Source organism: Parasteatoda tepidariorum, chromosome 6 (genome assembly GCF_982258835.1).
Source record: "Parasteatoda tepidariorum strain Cologne lab strain chromosome 6, Ptep-v5.0, whole genome shotgun sequence".
In the NCBI taxonomy this organism is placed as follows: domain Eukaryota; kingdom Metazoa; phylum Arthropoda; class Arachnida; order Araneae; family Theridiidae; genus Parasteatoda; species Parasteatoda tepidariorum.
In genome coordinates, this window is record NC_141760.1 from 85,279,093 (window position 1) to 85,299,544 (window position 20,452).

The following is a 20,452-nucleotide window of genomic DNA, read 5'->3' on the forward strand; positions in this document are numbered from 1 at the left end:
AAAATAAGAACAGTGTCAAAGTCTTTTTTTTTTCACGGGGGGAGGGGCATTAGACTCGAGAAGGTTTAGTGTTCAGAGCATTCGTCTCCCAATGAGGTGACCCGGGTTCAAATCCCAGAGATAAATAGAAGACACGACGTCTGTTTCTAGCTTGCACCGACTGCACTGTAAAAAAAATCAGAAACTAATTCTGACTCGACTAAAAATATGCTCCGTAACCTTGCAATTTCAAACCCTATCCAGAAGACAAAGGAACTCCTGGATCAAGTATTGGGAGAAATTTGCCTTTCGTGGAGATCATTTTGATGGAACTAACCCGCATTTGCGTTACATGAAGAGAAAAAACACAAAAACCTTCCATGGTTAGCCCTGTGGCAAAGGGACTCTAACCCATGATCCGTCTACCACTGAGGACATTTTATGCCCGCACTGTGGTCGGTAGAAGCCGGGTGAGGAATTCATATGGACCAGCCATCGCTGGGATTCGATTGTCGGTAGAGTAGGTAGTCTAGTTCTACATAGGCAACTCGCGGGCTTGATCTGAACACGCCTGCCTCGGCCAAACGTCTTACCTCGACTAAAGCATTCCCATTGATTTGAACACACCTAGTTCAATGAATGGTTTACACTGAAATGTTGACTTCTTATTTGTGACTGCGATATTGTCCTCCTCACACAAGCTTGTATCCTAAACAACCGTTATGACTACGGCTTTACATCGTACGTTTTAGGGTTTTGCGCAAACACCGTAGCTGGTAGTAATTTTACTGTAAATTTTACGGGCTTCTTTCAGTATATATTTCAAACCTTGTTTATACTTTATAACCTATACTTTTAACTATATATATATATATATATATATATATAAACTGTACTGAAAAATCCTGACATTCAGTAAATTTTTTATAATGATATTAACATAGAGCTAGCTACATTAGCCAGAACTTTAAAATGATAAACGTTAATAGTTTTATATACTTTACATAAAATTTCAAACATTTAATTTTTATACTTTACAAATATTTTTGTATAATTTTGCATGCGTTTCTTTTCTATAGATGTCCTGTAGAAGTAAAAATGATGAGAGAAGTAAGAACAATAGAACCACAAAGCAAATCTTTAGAAGGATATTTGGAAGCTTTCACCTTCACTGGTAGCACTACGCTTGAGTTAGAAGCAGAAGTCGAAACATGTTTAGAACATTGTAAACCGGTGAGCTATTTTACTAGATTAATTTTTTTTCTCTTGCGGTAATGCTAAATTTATATGTCTTACTTAAACTTGGTTTATTTAGGTTTGTTATTAGCCATAAACGTTTTATAAACTAAGAAAATTATAAAATAATATTTCGGCGTTAATATTGAAAATTAGGTATTCTTTAGTCCTAGTGTTCATTGCCAATAATGTCGCATTATTTTTTCTCTCTTTTTAAGTTTTCACCATATTTGAGGTTTTAAAAAAAAATCGATTCTGAAAAATTTTTCTAAGATTATAATCATTATTACCAGGATGTTAAAATTTAATTTTTCTTTCATGATATATGCCTACTGATACAATAAAAGGACAAGAAGCTTGAAGAAATTAAAAATTAATTCAAAACGCTGAATCGTTTACACAAATCCCAAACAAATAAATTTAATTTTTCTTTATTCAACCTTATAAAACTATAGATAAAGAAGTTTACGATGGACATGATAAAGCTAAATTCATTGCAACAAAAATGGAGCTGAACATTTAGAATAATAACTTAAGATAAAACCTACGTTAGTAATTTATAGCGATAATTACAGAGATTAACGTAAAATAAAAAAACAGATTTAATGAATATAAGCTACCAATAATTTTTAACATAGTTTAAGTCATAAGCTGATTTTAATTATTTTTATTTTATAACCGTCGTTGAACAGCAGACCTAATTTTCTGGTTTACGACTTCTCATCTTCAACTCCGTAACCTTGCAATTTTGAACCCAATCCAGAAGACAAGGAAACTCATGGATCAAGTATAGGGAGAAATTGGCCTTCGTGGAGGACTTTTTAATGGAACTAACCCGCATTTGCGTTACATGGAGAGCAAGACCACGAGAACCTTCCACGGTTATAGACTGACCGCAAAGGGACTATAGCCCATGATCCGTCAACCACTGAGGATATTTCACGTCAGCACCGTAGTCGGTGCAAACCGGATGAGGATTTATATCGACCAGCCATCGCCAGGATTCGAACCCGGTTCACCTCATTGGAAGGCGAACGCCCTATCCCCGGAGACTTCGCGGCTCAATTCATAAGCTGATTGAATTATTCATTCGTCGACATTTTGCAAAAAGCTAAACTAATTAGAAAACTTTCCAGTATTTTCTATTCAGTCTGGCATTTTTATGCATATTGCATTGAGTTCATTTAACTTTAGGTTAATTAGAAAATATACCATTCTCATCTCCATTATCCAGATTTATAATGTGTAGTTTGCGGTATGCAAAAAGATGTGAAAGATTATAGTATACGGTCTCATTCAAATTTCATTACAATAAGTCTCAGAAAATTCAGTCTGATTAAGTTGGACGTCTCTCATTTCTTAATTAGTTTAAGGGCCTATAAGCTGATTTTATAAAGCATAAAAAATACTGAAGATTCCTCAAACTAGTCTCGCACTTAGCAAAATTGCAGCAAGATTTGTAAAGAGCTCAATTTTTCAATTCGTAAAGCTACTTGGAGAAAAAAAATTCTGGTTAAATTAATGGTAATTGCATTACTGGTAAGGAAAACCATAATCCTGGTAATAAAAACCAAAATGTAAGGTCCATACTCCATTCATTTGGTAATTTTTCTATTCATATGGTAACGGTTAACCATAAATTCTGGTTTTCAAAATTATAATTCTTAATACCACACATTTAGTAAAATCGTACAAAATTGGAATACAAAGCTGAAAATAATTGGTTTTTATGCCATGCTCAAAGGTATTAAGATAAAATTTCCAAATTTTTCATTACATATTATAAGCCAGTATTTGATTGCTAATTTTACCAAAATTATTATGGAATCGTTTCGAAAAAATTTATCGAGCTTTTTGGAGTTCTCTTAGAGCCTGAAACACGATAAATATTGCCATATTCAGGTAGTTTTGGCCATATTTTTTTTTAACTGCATATTTCTTTTTTTTTTTTTTTTTGATAATACGAAAAAATATATATATATATATGTATTCCTGATTAACCGATAAATTCTTTTTAACACTCAGTATACGTTATATATAAGCAACATACGTTATATTTCTGTCACGGTGTTTATTTAGATGGCCAAAGCTAACAAATTAATTGAAATTTTGTACTTATATAAACGTCTTCTTGAGTTTTATACCTTAATGATTTGTGTTTAAAATTAATCTGATAAATTTACTAACAAAGATCATAACTTGCAATTCATGTCTTGCATTTTTAATATACTTTGCCATTTTTTCTCATACATAGTTAGTTTTAGTTAAATAATTTATCTATATTACTATCCAATAGGTATTGTGCCAAATTCCCACAGGAAGACGAGATGATGACATAGAAACAGTTTCTTCTTTTGGTCGTAAAAAGAGAGACGTCGATTCAGATGACGTATTGTCGACGGTAACTCTTACGAAAACAGTTGCTGTTTTATCCGAAGATTTTGGAAGCTTGAAATCATTTGCCACTGAAAACTATGCTTCTCCAGTAACTGCCCCTTCCCATATAGGTATGACTCTATAACTGATTTTTCAAGCCTTTTATTTGACATTTAAATAAAATAAAGATTTTTATTATAAATATGAGCTTATGATGGGATCAGATGGAAACAAGAGAGTAAATCTGGATAATTTTAAGTTTAATTTTATTTATGTTGGCGCTTAATTCTTAGCAAATCATCTCACTTCTATCCCATCTTTGTTGATCTTAATCCATCTTAAGGAAATCGATATCCCCCCTACCTATATCACCCCTTCCTTTATAGGTATGACTCTAACTAATTTTTCAAGCACTTTCTTTCACATTTAAATAAAATAAAGATTTTTATAATAAATATGAGCTTATGACTGGATCACATGGAAACAAGAGAGTCAATTTTGATAATTTAAGTTGTTTTTTTTTTTTTTTTATATCAGCACTTATTTTTTACGAAATCATCTCACTTCTGCCCCATCTTTGTAAGGTAAAGTATTCTGTCTGGATTGGAGACTTGTCACTAACGCGGTTTCTTAGTTTCCACCAATTATCTCTTCGCAATTTTATCGCTTGCAACTATATCATTTCCTTGTTTCGAATCCTTTTTCTCATTCACGCGATGTCTTCCTGATGGAGAGCCTCATGTTCGATCAATCCCAACAGGTTGATCTTGCATCTGTTTAAAATATTTTAAAAAAAATTTTATTTCCTAAGTGCATATTTTAAAGTTTCTTGGCATTATTCGTTATATCTCTCTAAATTTTCATACATTCTAACAATGATATTTTCTTTCTTAAATTTCTAATCTATGTTTGGGAACATTCTTCTACCAAACTCTTCTTGCTAATTTTAACCAAATAATTTTATCTAAAATTTTTTTCTTGAACTTAACTTTTATTAACGAAAATATAATCAAAATACGAGAGTAAATTAGATGTACATAAATGAATAGATGAGATCTCCTGACATACATTTTACTTACGTCATTAGTAAAGAAAGTAAGATACAATTAGATACAATAAGAAGTAATTGTATCTAATTTTATCCAAGAAGTAATTCTATCTACACTTGTATCTACATTATTAACTTTGAAGGAACTGGGGTTACCTGTTTTCTGAAGATAGTCGAGGTATTGTGCGTAATGAATCCTCAGCAATCGGCCAGAGAGTAAATGAAGATTATTATTTGAGTTTTTTTGAAGCAGGTAACATTAAGGAGGTAGCTGAAAATGATCTGAAATGTAGCGAGGAAGCTTATGAGTATTTAATCACGATAACGCCCCACCTCACACTGCATTGATTATTCATAAATTTATGCGATTTATTCATAGAATACTGACTGTCTCGTGATCGCCGTATTCTCCATATCTTATGACTTTTTCTTATTTCTAAGGTTCAAATTTTCTTTTCCTGGTCAGTCATCATTTTGAGTCCATTAATTCGATAAAATGAGTCATTAATTCGCTACTCTTATTACCAAAAACGATTTTAACAGATATTTTAGAATGCTAGTATGCGGAACAGAATGCACTGACATTCATGATAGTTTCTTCAGGAGAGCCTTGCTATGCATTCTCCTCTTTTATTATTTTATGTATATCTATATGTACATGCACTATCTACCAATAAGTATTTGGACACCTGTGCAAGAAGTTATCTGTGGTTCTAACAAACACAGATTGGCATTAGTCGCATGCAAGATACAATGAAATTCAGAGCTGAAGTAACATTCTCCTTAATAGGAAGAAAATATCAATAACAGAATAAAAAAATATTAAAATTAATTAAGAAAATTTAAATTAAATTGTAAATAAAAACCTTTCAAATAGGTAATTATTATAGAGTTTAAATCACACACGTAAATTAGGAATAAAACATTTTATTGGTATTCCTTTTCTCATAGGGTGACTGTATATAAATCAGAGCCTGCATACATAGATAAAAAGTGGTTTATAGACTTTATCCTTCATTCATACATTCTTTCATAACAGTAAAGTCAATACGTATTATCTGCATTCATATGTACACTACGTAAAATACAATATATTTTTATTAAAATGTGTAGCTATAAACATTACATAATTAAACATAACATACATATTAATACACATTATAATGAATATATACGTTACAATGACATACATCTATTACAATCTAATCTAAACCTAATTTAGAACTTAGGAGCATATTTAATTCAACGAAAAGTTTTTAACCACTTTCTTCGTAAAATAATTAAACACAAATTAAAAGAAAGAGTAACTCTATCATAACTTGGTGGAGAAGTAATAAAAAATGCAAGATAAGCAAACGCTTTACATGACTTATAAATATTGCAATAAAAAGGCTTACATATTAAGTCTCAAGAAGTCAAATTAATGTAAAGATAAATTCTTTTGAAGGCATAATATTCAAAAGATTTAAATTTCATTATTTTATGCAGCGCAGTTATTCAAAATAGCGTTTGCTCATATTGTCATATATGACTGAATTAAATTTGGAAAAGCAACTAAATGCTCCTAAACTTTACAGAAATTTTAAATACTACACCCTTTTGATATTTATACACCCGCAGTTAAAATTAAAAGCATGAATAACTTTCCAACGTCATTAAATGAAAGTTCTATAGTTTATGCTAAATGCTCAAGCTGTGTATGTCTTGTATTTGTCATGCTTTCTAAAGTATTATTTTAATGTTAACATTAATTTTAATAGTTTACACTATTTACGCAGGATATTATTAAAATATATTTCGTTCAACTATGTTTGTGAAATATATTTACTTTATTATATAGGAAAGGGTAAAAATTTTAAGATTTAATAATTTAATTTTAAAATTTAATGAATGAGACAAAGTTAAGTGGGTCAGGGAGAGAAGCTCCTCTTAGTGTTTTTTTTTTATTTATTTTTATTTTTTATAAATGCATCAGAGGGAGGTAATATTCGATAAACATTCGAATAGCTTTTTAGAACAATTCAGCACACAGCTATTTTTAAATATCGTTTTCTAAATTACCTAACTAAATGTTTCCTTTAAACAACATTATTTTCAGATTTGCATTTGTTTTTGTACTAATTTACTATTTAAAATGTGGCATTAGTGATTACTACCTAAGAGTTTAGTGTTGTGGCATTTAGTGACTCACTATTTAAAGAATTTTCCTTTGATTATATGCAATGTAATATTGGCAAAAACATTTAATGCAATGTTATAGTGGCAAAAACCTAGAATAATCCTATACCAATTTAAACAGATATCAGTAAAAATACAAATCATTTTAATATTTAGAATTTCAAAATGAAATGAAATCCATACACTGATTTATAATCAGCATTCATCAGGTCGAATCCATTGACTTATTCCTCGAGTCGTTCATTCAGTAAGTAGCTAATTAACCTTACTAGCTAATTTATCTACATTTAATTTTGATTCGTTTTTTCCTTATTTTATCTTTTTGTTGATCCACTCTGATTCTTCGATTTCGCCAATCCTTTCACCTATTTCAAAATATGTTATTTCTCTGATTCATTGATTTACTTTGCTGATGATGCGTTTATGTATTGGTTAGCAGATTCGTCGATTCTTTTAATCATAATAAAGTAATATAAACGTAAATCTTTAAGCAAACATCATCAAAATCCAACCATTGTGAATAACATAATCTTAAGCTAAAAGGAAGAACTAATTTCGATCCTAGACATATTAATTAATTTAAAAAGAAACTCTACTAAATCGGCATTAAATGCAGTAAAAATGCCAATTCAGTATTTTGCTTCAGAAATAGTTATATTTCGGAAACAATTTTCCCTTTTAGTACAATTAATTACATCTTACATGCAGGACAGTGTCCTTTTCATATAAAAAGCCTCGCTACATAAAATTCGAATGTATTCTAAATTTTTAATATTGTTAATTGCGACGTAATACTTCAAAATCACATCCAACTTCTTTTAGCTGCTAATTTAAGCAAGAATGAATATTTGGTCTCTGATTCAATTGTTTCCTGATTCATTTATTCATTTTTTTAATCTATTGATAAAAAAATATTCAAAAGTAAACAGTTAAGCTTACATCAATAAAAAAAATATTTAGAATTGTATAATTCGAAATAAAATTAAGAACCATTTTAGATCTCAGACATATTATTTAAGTTAACAAGAAATTCTATTTAAATTTAATATGCGTTAAACACAGTAAAAAATCAAATTCAATATTTTTTACGAGATAGTTTTATTTTTGAAACAATTTCACCTTTTAATATGTACTGATTTCATTTTACATACCAGAAAATGTCTTTTTTTAGTATAAAAAGCATAGTTTAATGAAATTTGATTGTATTCTGAACTTTTACTAGTGTAAATTTCGAAGCCATACTTCGTAATTATAGTTCAATTCTTTCAGCTGCCAATTTAAGCATGAATGAAGCTTCGAGTCTCTGATTCATTTATTCCCTGATTCATTAATTCGTTTCATATATTGATAAAATACTATTCAAAATTAAACATTTAAACTCACATCAACAAAACAATAATTATTTAGAATTGTTTTATTTCGAAACAAAATTAAGATCCAATTAAGATCCTTGTATTATTAACTACATTGACAAAAAATTTCATCAAACACAATAAAAAAATTAACAAACTCATTATTAGGAAAAATTTACATTTTAAAAACAATTTCTTCGTTTTGGTGCAAATTGATTGCATCTTGCTTATCGGAGCGTCTTGCTTTGTTAATATATATTATGAAATACTTCTTTCACGAAATTAGATGGTATTCTGAATTCTTAATTGTGTAAATTGCGACCTCATACATTGTAATTATAATTAACTCCTTTTACCTGCCAATTTAAGAAAAAATGCAAGAACAAATTTGAGTGTCTTCCTGATTCATTTATTCATTAATATATTTGTTTATTGATAAAATACTATTCGAAAATAAATATTTAAACTAATGTCGCAACAAAAAAATATTATAATTTAGAATTGTATCATTTCGAAACAAAATTAAGATTTAATTTAGAACTGTGACATATTAACTATGTTGAAAAAAAAGTTTCATTAAATACAATAAGAAGATAAACAAATTCTTTATTTTTAAGAAAAAGTAATATTTTCGATTAATTTCCTCGTTTTGGTGCAAATTGATTACATCTTACTTATCGAAGCGTGTCTTTTTTTAATATAAAAAGCCTCGTTTCATGAAATTCGATTGTATTTTGAGTTTCTAGTGTAATGAGCGGAAATTGCGACTTCATACTTCGCAGTTACAGTTAACTTCTTTTAGCTGTCAATTTAAGGCAAGAATGAAAGTGGGAAAAACTAATCTTAAACCAGTCGTAAATTAAAAAAAAAAAGAAAGGAACAAAAATATCGCATCGAAAACGCGGGAAACCGTTTGCTCAGTCAAAGTAATGGAATCGTCAGGAAATAATAAAGCTCGAAATGAAGTGAAGACAGAAAAATTTCTATAAAACGAAAAAGAAAAGTAGAACTTAGCAATGGAACGATACAAACTTAAGAAGCATATTGCTAGATTTTTTTTATTGTTTAATTTCACTTTATTCTAGGAATTCATCATGAATTCACTATCAGACACTAATGTGATCGTATTTTAATTTTAACGCTTCACTTTTGAGCTAAAGCGATATTGTTTTTCCTTTTTCTACGCCTCACTAGATCGTTTGCGATTAGTTTTCTTCCGACCATGTTAAGATTTTTTTTTCTTGTTTTCTGCATTCCAGAAATATGTGACTACAATTCTTCCTCTTTCTTTCTTTTTATTCTTTCAAACAGTTTTATTTTTATTCAGATTTTGCTTTAAAAGCTTTAGGAAATAAACAGAACTAATATTTTATAAACCATTTAATATTTTAGCTATCAGCATCGAAAACTTTTTAATTAAATTTCATTTTGATAAAGAAGAGTATGCAATTATGAATATAATTCCTAGTAAAAAAGTTTTGAGTCACATAATTGTTATTATATAAAACGGAGCTCTTAATATATAGTAACGTAAAATATATAGAAACGTTATGCTATAAAATATATAGGAATTTAAATTTAAATGTCTACAATTCTCATTATTTACGAAAAACATTTTGTAAAAGGCATTTTTACTTTTTAAAATTCGCGTGTAATTCACAGCGAAAAAGGAAAAACATAATAATACGAAACTAACGGTTTCACTGAAATAAGAACATGATATGTAGACATTTAGAAAAAGTATTCGGCAATTTTCAATTTTGAATTAAGTAAATATACTAGATTTTGAGTCTCCTAGATCGAAATATTACTCCAATTCTGCATTGTTTAAAATCATATAAAACTAGGTCTATCTAATCATCTAAAACTATCTATCGCCAAATCAGTGATTTCTTAAATGGCCTAATTTTTCTTTTAATTGCTAAGTTTTTTTTACAATTCTAATGCCTCTTAGATAAAAAATTTATTTAGTTTAAAGTTGTCTTTTAGTATAAAGTACTGAAACAATGGATTCTATTTTTAAAAAAAGTATCCAGAATGCCTGTCAAATTTTTTTTTCGAATTGATATAAATAAGGCAAAATATTTATTTATATGTATGTACCTTATATAAATCCGCTCCAAAATCAGTGCATATACGTTCAGACATAGCTGATCTAACCAATTCCTAGAAAAGAGAAGGCCTCAGCACGGACTACGATAAGCACGATATTTAATCCTTTAGTAGCCCGAACGTAATGACATCTTATTTTTCATTCATTGCGCAGTTTATGTTCGTTACGTCGGACTATTAAATTGATTCGTGCTGAGGTCGTCTTTCTTCTAGGAGGTGTTGATCAAACTCTCTCCAATCACCAGTTTGTGCGCTACATACCAAAAAAATTATTTTCCAAAGCGACTTATATATATTTTATAATATGAATGATTTTCTAGCTTGAAGCTCTCACCAATCAGAAACTAGTTTTACCTCACGTTCTTATGATTTATTTATCTAAGTTTTCTGTGTTAGGTTATATCACAAGAAAAATGATTGTTTATAATTTCGTAACTTAAGGGAGTGGCGTCACCGCATTCGTATTGTAAAAAGTATATAAAAACGCGTGTTTCTTTTATTGATACTCTTTTATAGCATATTTCTATATGCCTAATTTGTTTGAATTTAACGAGAACTGATAAAATAAAATAGAAGTAAGTAAGGAATAGGTATCTCAAAAATTGATGATTATGATAAACTTTGACTATCAAGAGTTGATCTCAAGAAATAGCGTTATGCCAAATGATACTGAATTAATGAATCATTATTTTGAAGAGATTAACTGCGAAAAATATGTTTTGCTCAATATGTTAGCATAAAGCCACCTGGATGGGATACGAATAATACAAATAAACCAATAGATTGTTTTACTTGTTATAGATTGTGTAGAATATCTTTTTATTTTTTTATTTTCAATGAGCTGCACAATCGGTCTTGCCGATGAGTAGACCTAGTGCGCTCTCCAGAGGTAATATCCACTCTTTCAGGACCACCACAATGAGTGAGATACCGTTGGTCATGTTAATGTGGACGTCTAGTTTCTGCCACACTAGATGGCAGCACTGAGACTTTCGGATGCTAAAGTGCACTAGGAATTTAATTTTGCGGGAAATGCCAAGAGCCAATAAGGCACTCCCGGGATCATCATACGACATGGCTGCTGAGGATTTTCTGCATCCCGAAAATCCGGTCTCTGGACCGGGGATCTAACCCGCAGACTTGGGCTCAGAAGGCCGACGACAAACCAACTGCGCCACCCAGCCACCTTGTGTAGAATATTATTTAAGCTAAATTAATTGTGTCGGCATATGTCTTTCAAATTCGTGCTTGATTGCGTAGTGTTGATTCATACTGATCTGATGACGATTTTCTTTTTTTTTCATCCTGTACGATGAACGGGTATTCAACTAAAATGAGTTATCAAAGATTTATCGTTAAATATTTTTAACCAAATATATATCCAAAAAGTTCATTTCTTTAATAAAATACAATTTGTTTGGCAACACTCTTCTTTAATAAAATGCGATTGCAGCAAACAGTGCAGCATTCTGTGCTGATCTTTTACAATTGTAATTCGCTGAATCTTTCGTAACTAAACCGAATGAACCAAAGAAGCCATCTTAAGTGTTATGGGATCAAATAAAGTACCATTTTTCTGGAAATGCAAACTATTAAAATAAACGGCGTCTATTAAGACCTCGTGAGACATCGAGCTCGTGTTAAACGAAAGAGGAAATAAACAGAATTGCTTATTCGAGATTTGTATAACATTTTTTGATCATTTTTCTGCTTATTTTTCAAAAAATTAACTTTTTTTTTTTAAATCACAATTTTTTTCCCTTATTATTTCTTTTAAAGTGACATTTGAACTTTTAATTGTAGAATCTATTTAATAGAATAACTTTGGATTGAAAAATCAATAGGCTTTCAAATTGTATTTAAAAGCTAAAAGTGTTTTAATAGTTTAATTTTAATAATTTAATTTATTATTTAATATATTTAATTTATTAATTTAGTCTATAAGTCGTTTAATAGTTTGATTTTAATCTAAAAAGTTAAACGTTATAGATTTTAAGAAAAATTACCCACAAATGAAACTCATTTCTTTCATCTTTTTCAAGTCTTTTGTTGCTACACTTTTCTTTGGCAAAATGAAAATGCAGCAATCAGTGCTACATTCTAAGCTGAGCTTTTATAGCAGCAATTCGTTGAATCTTATGTAACTAAACCGATTGTTAACAAAGAAAGCCATCTTAAGTGATATGGGATCATAGGAAGTCCCATTCTTGTTGAATAAATGACTGTTGAAGTAAACGACGACTATAAGACCTCGTGAGATATCGAGCTCGTATGAAACTAAAAAGGAAAAAAAAATGTTCATTAGAGTCTGTAACATTTTCTGAATTCCTTTTGCTTATGATGCTAAACTAGTTACTTTTGCGAAACACAATTTAACCTTTATGTTGCTTATTATTTTTTAATGGCATTTAAATTTTGAAATATAGAAATTATTTCATAGATATATTCATTTGAAAAACATTAGATATTAGATATTTTCATTTAAAAACTATACATTCTTTCATTAGGTCAGTTTGTTTAATTTAATTCTCAAAGATAGATCGTTAAAGATTAAAAAAGAATTACCAGCAAAAATTTATTTTTTCATAAAATAAAAATAAAAGTATTTCGCAAAACATTTCTTTGGCAAATTGGAAATGCAGCAATCAGTGCTACATTTTGTGCTGAGGTTTTATGGCATCAATTGGTTGAATCTTTTGTAACTAAACCGAATGTTAACAAAGAAAGCCATCTTAAGTGTTATGGGATCATATGAAGTCTCATTCTTGTTGAATAAATGACTGTTGAAGTAAACGGCGTCTATAAGACCTCGTGAGATATCGAGCTCGTATAAAACAAAAGAGGAAATAAAAGAATTGTTTATTCGGGATCGGAAAACATTTTATTCGATCGGTGTTTCATTTTGGAAACACTTTGCAGATCGTTATTGTTAAAACATCCGAGGTTTTAAGAAATAGTTCCGCCTTTTTGTTTCCAAATAACTCATCAAAATTTTAGTTCTTAAATTTCGCGTTTTTAATTCTTCCTGTCATCTATATTATATAAAATAATAATGTGTGTATAATATTATGCATATGTTATTAAATAACCGATATATAATTCTTGTTATGTATTGGCAACAAAGTGAATATCAAGTGAGATAGTAGGCAGAAGCATAGGCCCTTAAACGTACATTTTTACGAATGAAAAATGAAATTTATAAATGAAACTTTTTTTCTAAAGTGGGCAACGACACGTGGGCACGACACATATATATATATATATATATATATATATATATATATATATATATATATATATATATATATATATATATATATATATATATATATATATATATGTTTGTAAATTAGTATCCAATGAGAGAGTGAAGCGAGTTCGAATTGCAATCCTTTCGGAACCGTGAAAGCAATTTCTGGAGTTGGTGAGTTCAGCCAGTAGGGGTTGTGCCCCCTAATATTATCATAAAATCACACTTAGGTGATAACACTATTTTCTTTTTGGATGTTCTAAATTACGTAATTTCTACTAATTTAATAAACAAGAGAAAATTACGTCATCTATGCATGATGCAACAAGTATTAGTGGTATGGTTGTACGACTTTGTTTTGTAGAAAAAGCAATCAAATTATAAATTTCTGTCACATTTTCAGCTATAGAAATATCGTCCTCTTTCTGACTAAAATTCATCTGAGTATTTGTACCCGATGGCAATAGCAGCCATAATTATGCCATAAAATTGATCAAAATTCGAATTTTTAACCCCTTTCCGGCATAAAAAAAACAAATAAAAAACTTTTAAAAAAAAGGGAAAATAAAAGAAACTAAGAAAAGTTTATGAAAAGAAGTTTTTAAGAAAAAGTAGAAAAAGAAAATATTTTTTTTTTTAGTCACACCCACCTAAAACGTAGGGGATATATTTCTCGTAATGAATTTCGATTGCTGAAAATCCCCCTCCCAAAAGTCTTTCGAAAGTTATGCACCCTTCTTTTTTCCTTTTCGGTGTGACAAAAATATAATAATTATCTTCCACTTGAAAAAACTGGTTTTTAAAATTTTTTTTAGATTTATTTTTGTTCTCAAATAGTTTTAAATTAGCATGCCTCTGATGAAGAGAACATCACGCCAAAACCCCGAATCTGTGAACTCAGCAGTTTCAATTTCCTTTATTTTCGACTGGTTGACCATCCTATACCAAAAATGGAATGTAAATGCCACACCTAAGTATAGTAGAATAGTATTTCTTTTAATTCGTACAATATGTAGTTTTTAAGACACTTTTAAACACGTTTATTTTAAAAGTAATTTTTCGCAGCATTCCTTAACGTTCAAGATTTTAAAGATAAGAAAGTGTTAAAAAAAAAGCAAATTTTTTGGCGAAGTCTGTAGTTTATTATTAGTAACACTGGGGAGAAAAGTATTTTCTCGTTTATTTTTTTATAACAGATCGTAGATAGTTTTGTATCGCTGATTTCAAATCTTTAAGCAGTTTATCTCTCCAAGTTACTGTTTTTTAAGCGACTGTTATTGTAAAAATTTGCAAGTTTAAAAACCTTATATATAACAGGGAAGTGCATAAATGTTTCAATAAACATTTAGGTCAGTTAAGTTACATTATAAGAATTAAAATTGTATAAAAACCCATGTCTGTAAATGTCATCATAATCCGTTAGGGGCCCTTCCCTATTATGAAATGTTTCTTCGTGTGATTTTGAACAGGTCATGCTAAAGAAGTGCCACTACATAAGACCGCTGTTAAACATAACTCTTTTATTCACTCTTTATTTCGACAAAAAATAGACACAAACTGTCATTAAAAAAATTTTAAATCATCAAACCCGAATTAGGCAAGATCAAGTGTTTGTATCAATGCAACAAAAAATTTATTCACCATTGTAATTAATACATGAATAAAGATGGACGAGAGATTTATTTCAAAACCCTCTGTTTAGTGAAAATACCAACAATTGGTTACTTTTTGAAATATTAAAATTATTTTAAACTTTTTTATTCGATTTGTTAGTCAGTGTTTTAAAAAGAATAAAAGCATTTAAACTATCTCGTGTTTTCTATAATCTTTACTGCTATTTCTTGTTTATTAATACAATAAAAATCAATTAGATGAAAAAATTAATACCCATTATTTGGTATTTCTTCTTAACTATAAGAAAATATTATATTTTACTGATCAAGTTATAGTTTATTGATCAAAATAAACATCATAAAGCATAGGTTTGAAACAAGCTATAGCTTTTTACAAGGCATCGAACATCATTAAATCAATAAATACAACATCTACCCCTACTAAACCTAAATATTATTATAAAAATCTTCGAATAATGCATAGATCAGATCAATATCTAGATATGAAGCTTCTCTTTCTTTCCGCTGAAGGCTTCATTCTTTTCTTTCAATATACTTATTTCAACTCTAGAGATGCTAAAGATATATGAAGATTGATGAGGAAAATTCAAAAAGATATATGAAAAAAATCTTTTCTAAGATTTGTTAGATTTTTTTTCCTTTTCTATTCATTCTTTGGCCACGTTAGTGGTGTACTACTTGTAAATGCCATTATGTTTTCCATTTATTTTTATCTTGCTTTCAAAACAACTATCAAAACATCTGGGTAATGCTTTTCTTACGTATCCATATCATTAAATGTCTTTATTTCATGGCTGAGGATAATTATTTTCGCACTTTCTATTTTTTTTCCAATCCATTTTGTTTGTTTTTAGTTTATTTTAATAAAACGTTTCGAGGAAGAATTGTGTTCGCATTGTCTGAACTTTAAAAAAAAATTATGAAAATGGAATTCCTTTTTAGATAAGTCAGTTTTTTCTTTTTTTCTTTTTATTTGAGCAGAGGATAGGAAGTTTCAATTCTTTTCAAAAGTAAATTTCAATAGTTTTGCATTAACTTTCCTGTTAAAGTTCATCTTTTTAAAATAGTTACAATTTTTATATACCTTTATTTTGATTAAAAATATAGGCCCATTAATTTGGAAAGTTAGTAGTGTTAAAATCTTCTAACTTTATATCATAAGTATCAGAGAGGTATTAGAGAAGACTCCTGGACTTTATATCATAAGTATTAGAGAGTATAAAGGATCAACATAAATGATTTAATAATATTCCTTTCATAAAAGCTGACATTTAAAATCAAACAGACAGGCATTTTTTTAAAAAAATATATTAATAAATCGAACAATATGTTACAGTTTACATGATTCGACAATACCCTTGCAAATATTTAAGATATTTTTAAGGTAGATTTGAGGTTTAGATATTAAGATTGATTTGAGGTTTATCTGAAGTAAACTTTAAAAACAATCTGAAAAAAAATCAACCTCCCAAGGTTTAAAATTAAGGTGTATGAAGTAACTTTATTCACAATTGAGGCTGTTTTGAGGTTGATCGAAATCTACCTTAAAGCAATCAGTTTAGAGAGGATATTTTTGAAGTGTACATGGTATTTTTACTTAACTTTAAACATAGAAATATACTTGAGGTGTAAATAATCCCCACATGTCATCTAAAAGTGTTACTGAGGTTGATTTTATGAGGTGCACATGAGTTTAAAATTGAGGTCCATTGATGAGGTTATTTTTATTGGAAAAATAACCTCATTTTCCTCCTCGATTATTTTTTTCACTCCTGGCAACCTCAAAAACCTCTATTTTATTTATCACTTTATTTACTGTAAGGGTAATAAGCCCTAACCTAACCAAATCAAACGAGCCTAGCAAGCAGAATATTTTTTTTTATAAGTTAAAAAACCCTACACCATCTTTACGATTCGAGAAGTTTCTAAGATTCAATTGAAACAACTTCGAGGCCAAGGGATGTTCTCCTCACGCATTTGCTGAGGAACGTGGAGGTAATGGGTTCAAATCCCATGGTAATCCTATACGCATCTTAGTTCTATCCTTTTACCTTCATATTAAAAAATTTAACAAGGGCTTATAAGTTGTTCTTTGAATTAAGTACACAAGAATGCACACGCTTTAAAAGTGTATGTATCAATAAAATAAATATGTGGTTTCACCTTTTTAAAATATGAATTCTGTGACGTCGTTGCCCTACTTTCCATAATTATTAACTTAGCTTTTACTTGTGATAACCTTACATAGAATACCTAAGATAAGTAATTCTTGAAAACGTGCAATGAAATTAATTTTTGATTAATTTGCGCTGTAAGGTAACAAATCACTCATACCATAAAATATTTATCAAATCTCTTGGAAAACTCATTATTTTTCCTGTAGCACTTGGTTTGGTGGTCGGATAGTTTTAAAGTAGACAGTGTTCACAGGTCCGCCGAATCTTCGAATGTATTTTCATTAAATTTGGTTCGAATCGGTTTAAAATTACCATTTTACATAAGGCACATACGTAAAAATATTCTGCTTCATTCATATATAGACATCTGTAATAGTTAATATCATATTTTTGTTATGTTTTCTTTGATAACTATGTCATAACTTTGATTTTTATTTAGACACAAAAATTTAATTTGAGCAATAATTTTGTTCTTTTAATTTATTTTATTATTTCCATAGATAAGGACAATGGCTTTTTCCAAAAATTTACTCCTCCAGTTGGAAATAAAGAACAGACGTTTTGCTTTGACCCAACAATGTTTGCTTTAATTGGTGGAGGATTCTTTCTGGCTGAAATATGCGGATTTTCAGCGTGTCTTATTGCAGCTTGCAAATGGAAGGGGAAAGATTCCAGAGCTATCGTGAGCAAGCGTCGCCATCTATCGATACATTATGAAAACAGTACAGATACTTCTTCAGATATTTGTTCAAAATAGATCTCGTCTTTTTTCTTTTAGCTATTGTAATTCAATTATTTCTTAATTTTCTTTTTCGATATTGTGAAGAAGAATATAATTGTTTTAATTAACTTGCAATTAATTTTAAGAACATTTTTTCTTTAACATTTGATTTTTTAATTCAAACTTGTCTCATTAATTTTAAAAATGTATACAAATTTTATTTTTTGCTCTTATATAAAGGATGAAATATTCATCTTTTCTTTAAAAAAAAAAAGCTTTATATTATAGTTTTCTTTGTTTAAGTTGTTTAGTTTGTTTGTTTTTTGTTGCAACCTTTGTACAATGTTTCACAAGGCAGCTATTTTTTGTGATGCGAAACATCATTTTACATTGTATTTGTATATAAATGTGTTACAGTTCTTCAATTAAATTTTACAAATATGAAATTTTCTTAAGCTAAAACTCGAAAGAAATTGAATTTTCAAAAGTAGGTTGAAAAAAAAAATGAAAAATTTTGTAAATTAGTATTTGAAGACATAAAATTTTTCGAATAAGATTTTAAAGTAATTACATATATAAAATAGATTTTAAAGAAATAAAATTTTTAAAGAATAATTCACGCGAACTATTTGAAACTAGATTTTAAAATTTTTGATTTTTTTAACCCGTTAAAAGTTAGACATTCTAATTATTATATGAAATATAAAAGAAGTGTGTTTGTAAACATGTTGAACTTACACAATTATTTAAAAATAATGTTTATATTGTGTGAATGATTTTTTGTTCCTTTTTGCGTTCTATTTATTTAAAAAATGGTGTTCAACCCGAATGCATGCATCAATTTAAGTAAGATCTATTCAGAGTATATTTTAATTTTATTTATGTGTAAAAATGGTAAAGGTTCATATGATCTGGGAATTGTTTTATTTCATTTTGGTTGTGCTTGTAGTTCTGTATTGGAATGGTTGGAATAAAGTGAAATTGATAAACTAATTACGTTTACGTGTTCATTATTTAAAAATAAGACCAAATAATTTCCTGGCAACATCGATTATTGCATATAGTAAGTGATTTTTATATTCTGCTTACACAGCTCAAAGTCATGTTTAAGAAAATGGACACAAGAAAAATGTACATTTTCAACCCGAATTAAACATATAACCGTGGAATTTTGTGCTTACTTTTGTTGTTGCTGTTGCCGCTTACCCATATCAACAAGCATGCTTGGTGAAACTAAGTGAATTTAATGCAGAGGGTGCGTTTCTTGTTTTTCAGTGGCGCCATCTATGGCCAAAAATACGACATCAGTGACACACACTGCCCGTTTTTACAGGGTAGACCGATTCATACATCCATTTTTCCACCATTCGTAATTTTGACCTCTACCAGGGAATGATCAATCTCCAATTCAGTACCCCTAGAGGTATGATTTGTTATGGAAACATGGCGGACTTTCTGACCCGACAGATTTAACCTGCACGAATTTCTATTTACTACACGGAGAGTCTTTGACAGGCGGGGATTGAACTAACGACCTCTTTGACATGGACCCAACGCCCTAACAACTAGGCTATCCCAGCCACACTGAGTTTTTTAAACACAAAGCACAATCATTACCGCACTATGTTTAGGAATTTGAGGGGAAGTGGTCTTTAAAAATCTGAATTAGTGTAACGTCAATTTTAACCACGATTAAGTACTTAATTTTCGACCAAAATTTCGATTTTTTTTTTTTTTTTGAAAGATTGAACATTTTTAAGTATGTGTACAAAATTTCAGAGTGATACTTTGATCTTAAAAGAAGTTATGACATTTTTTAATAGTTATTTGCACTACACAGCTGTAAAAAGGGGCGTGACTCAATGTAAACAAACATTCAATGCATGTGTTTTTGGCAACAAAAATATGTCATAAATCAATTTTGATTTTAGTAGATAAAAGCTGTAAGCTAAAGCAAGTTACCAAAAGATATTTTTCATATGCTGTGTGCGCATCTAATTGATTATTTTGTTTCTTAGAGTGCTTCTAGCTGGTTATCAAAGTTTTTTTGCAACAACGGTCTTTTTCAAGGCCATATTTGAATACTTTTTTTTTATCGTTTCGTTATTTTTTTTGTTAAATAGTTAGTTATATTTTTATTTGTTGCTTTTTGTTATATATTTTTAAAAATGCCACGCAGAAAACGAGCATGCACAGCACATCAACTAAGTGCTCTGAAACGTTGGAGCAAAGGTCAAAGCTTTTCGACTCTTAATTTTACGAGGGTTGCTATTTATATTTCTGGCCTTGGCAACAATAAGTGTTGCTAGGCGAAACATAAATTCAACAGACGATTTACCATTATAACTTCATTTGTGTTGTTGACAGTAAATTGAAAAGTTCTTCTCTT

At 29.3% G+C, this 20,452-nt stretch overlaps 1 protein-coding gene across 1 annotated transcript in view; it reads left to right on the top strand.

The window, feature by feature from the left end:
- The window catches only part of LOC107443866 (uncharacterized), a 243,719-nt gene extending 224,663 nt beyond the window's left edge, over window positions 1-19,056 (top strand). Inside the window, exons 13-15 of the mRNA XM_016057873.4 lie at window positions 1,059-1,212; window positions 3,512-3,722; window positions 17,843-19,056. Coding sequence (XP_015913359.2) covers window positions 1,059-1,212; window positions 3,512-3,722; window positions 17,843-18,099 — 622 coding nt within the window. The 3' untranslated portion in view covers window positions 18,100-19,056. The remainder of the gene's footprint in view (window positions 1-1,058; window positions 1,213-3,511; window positions 3,723-17,842) is intronic.
- Window positions 19,057-20,452: the final 1,396 nt, after the last annotated feature.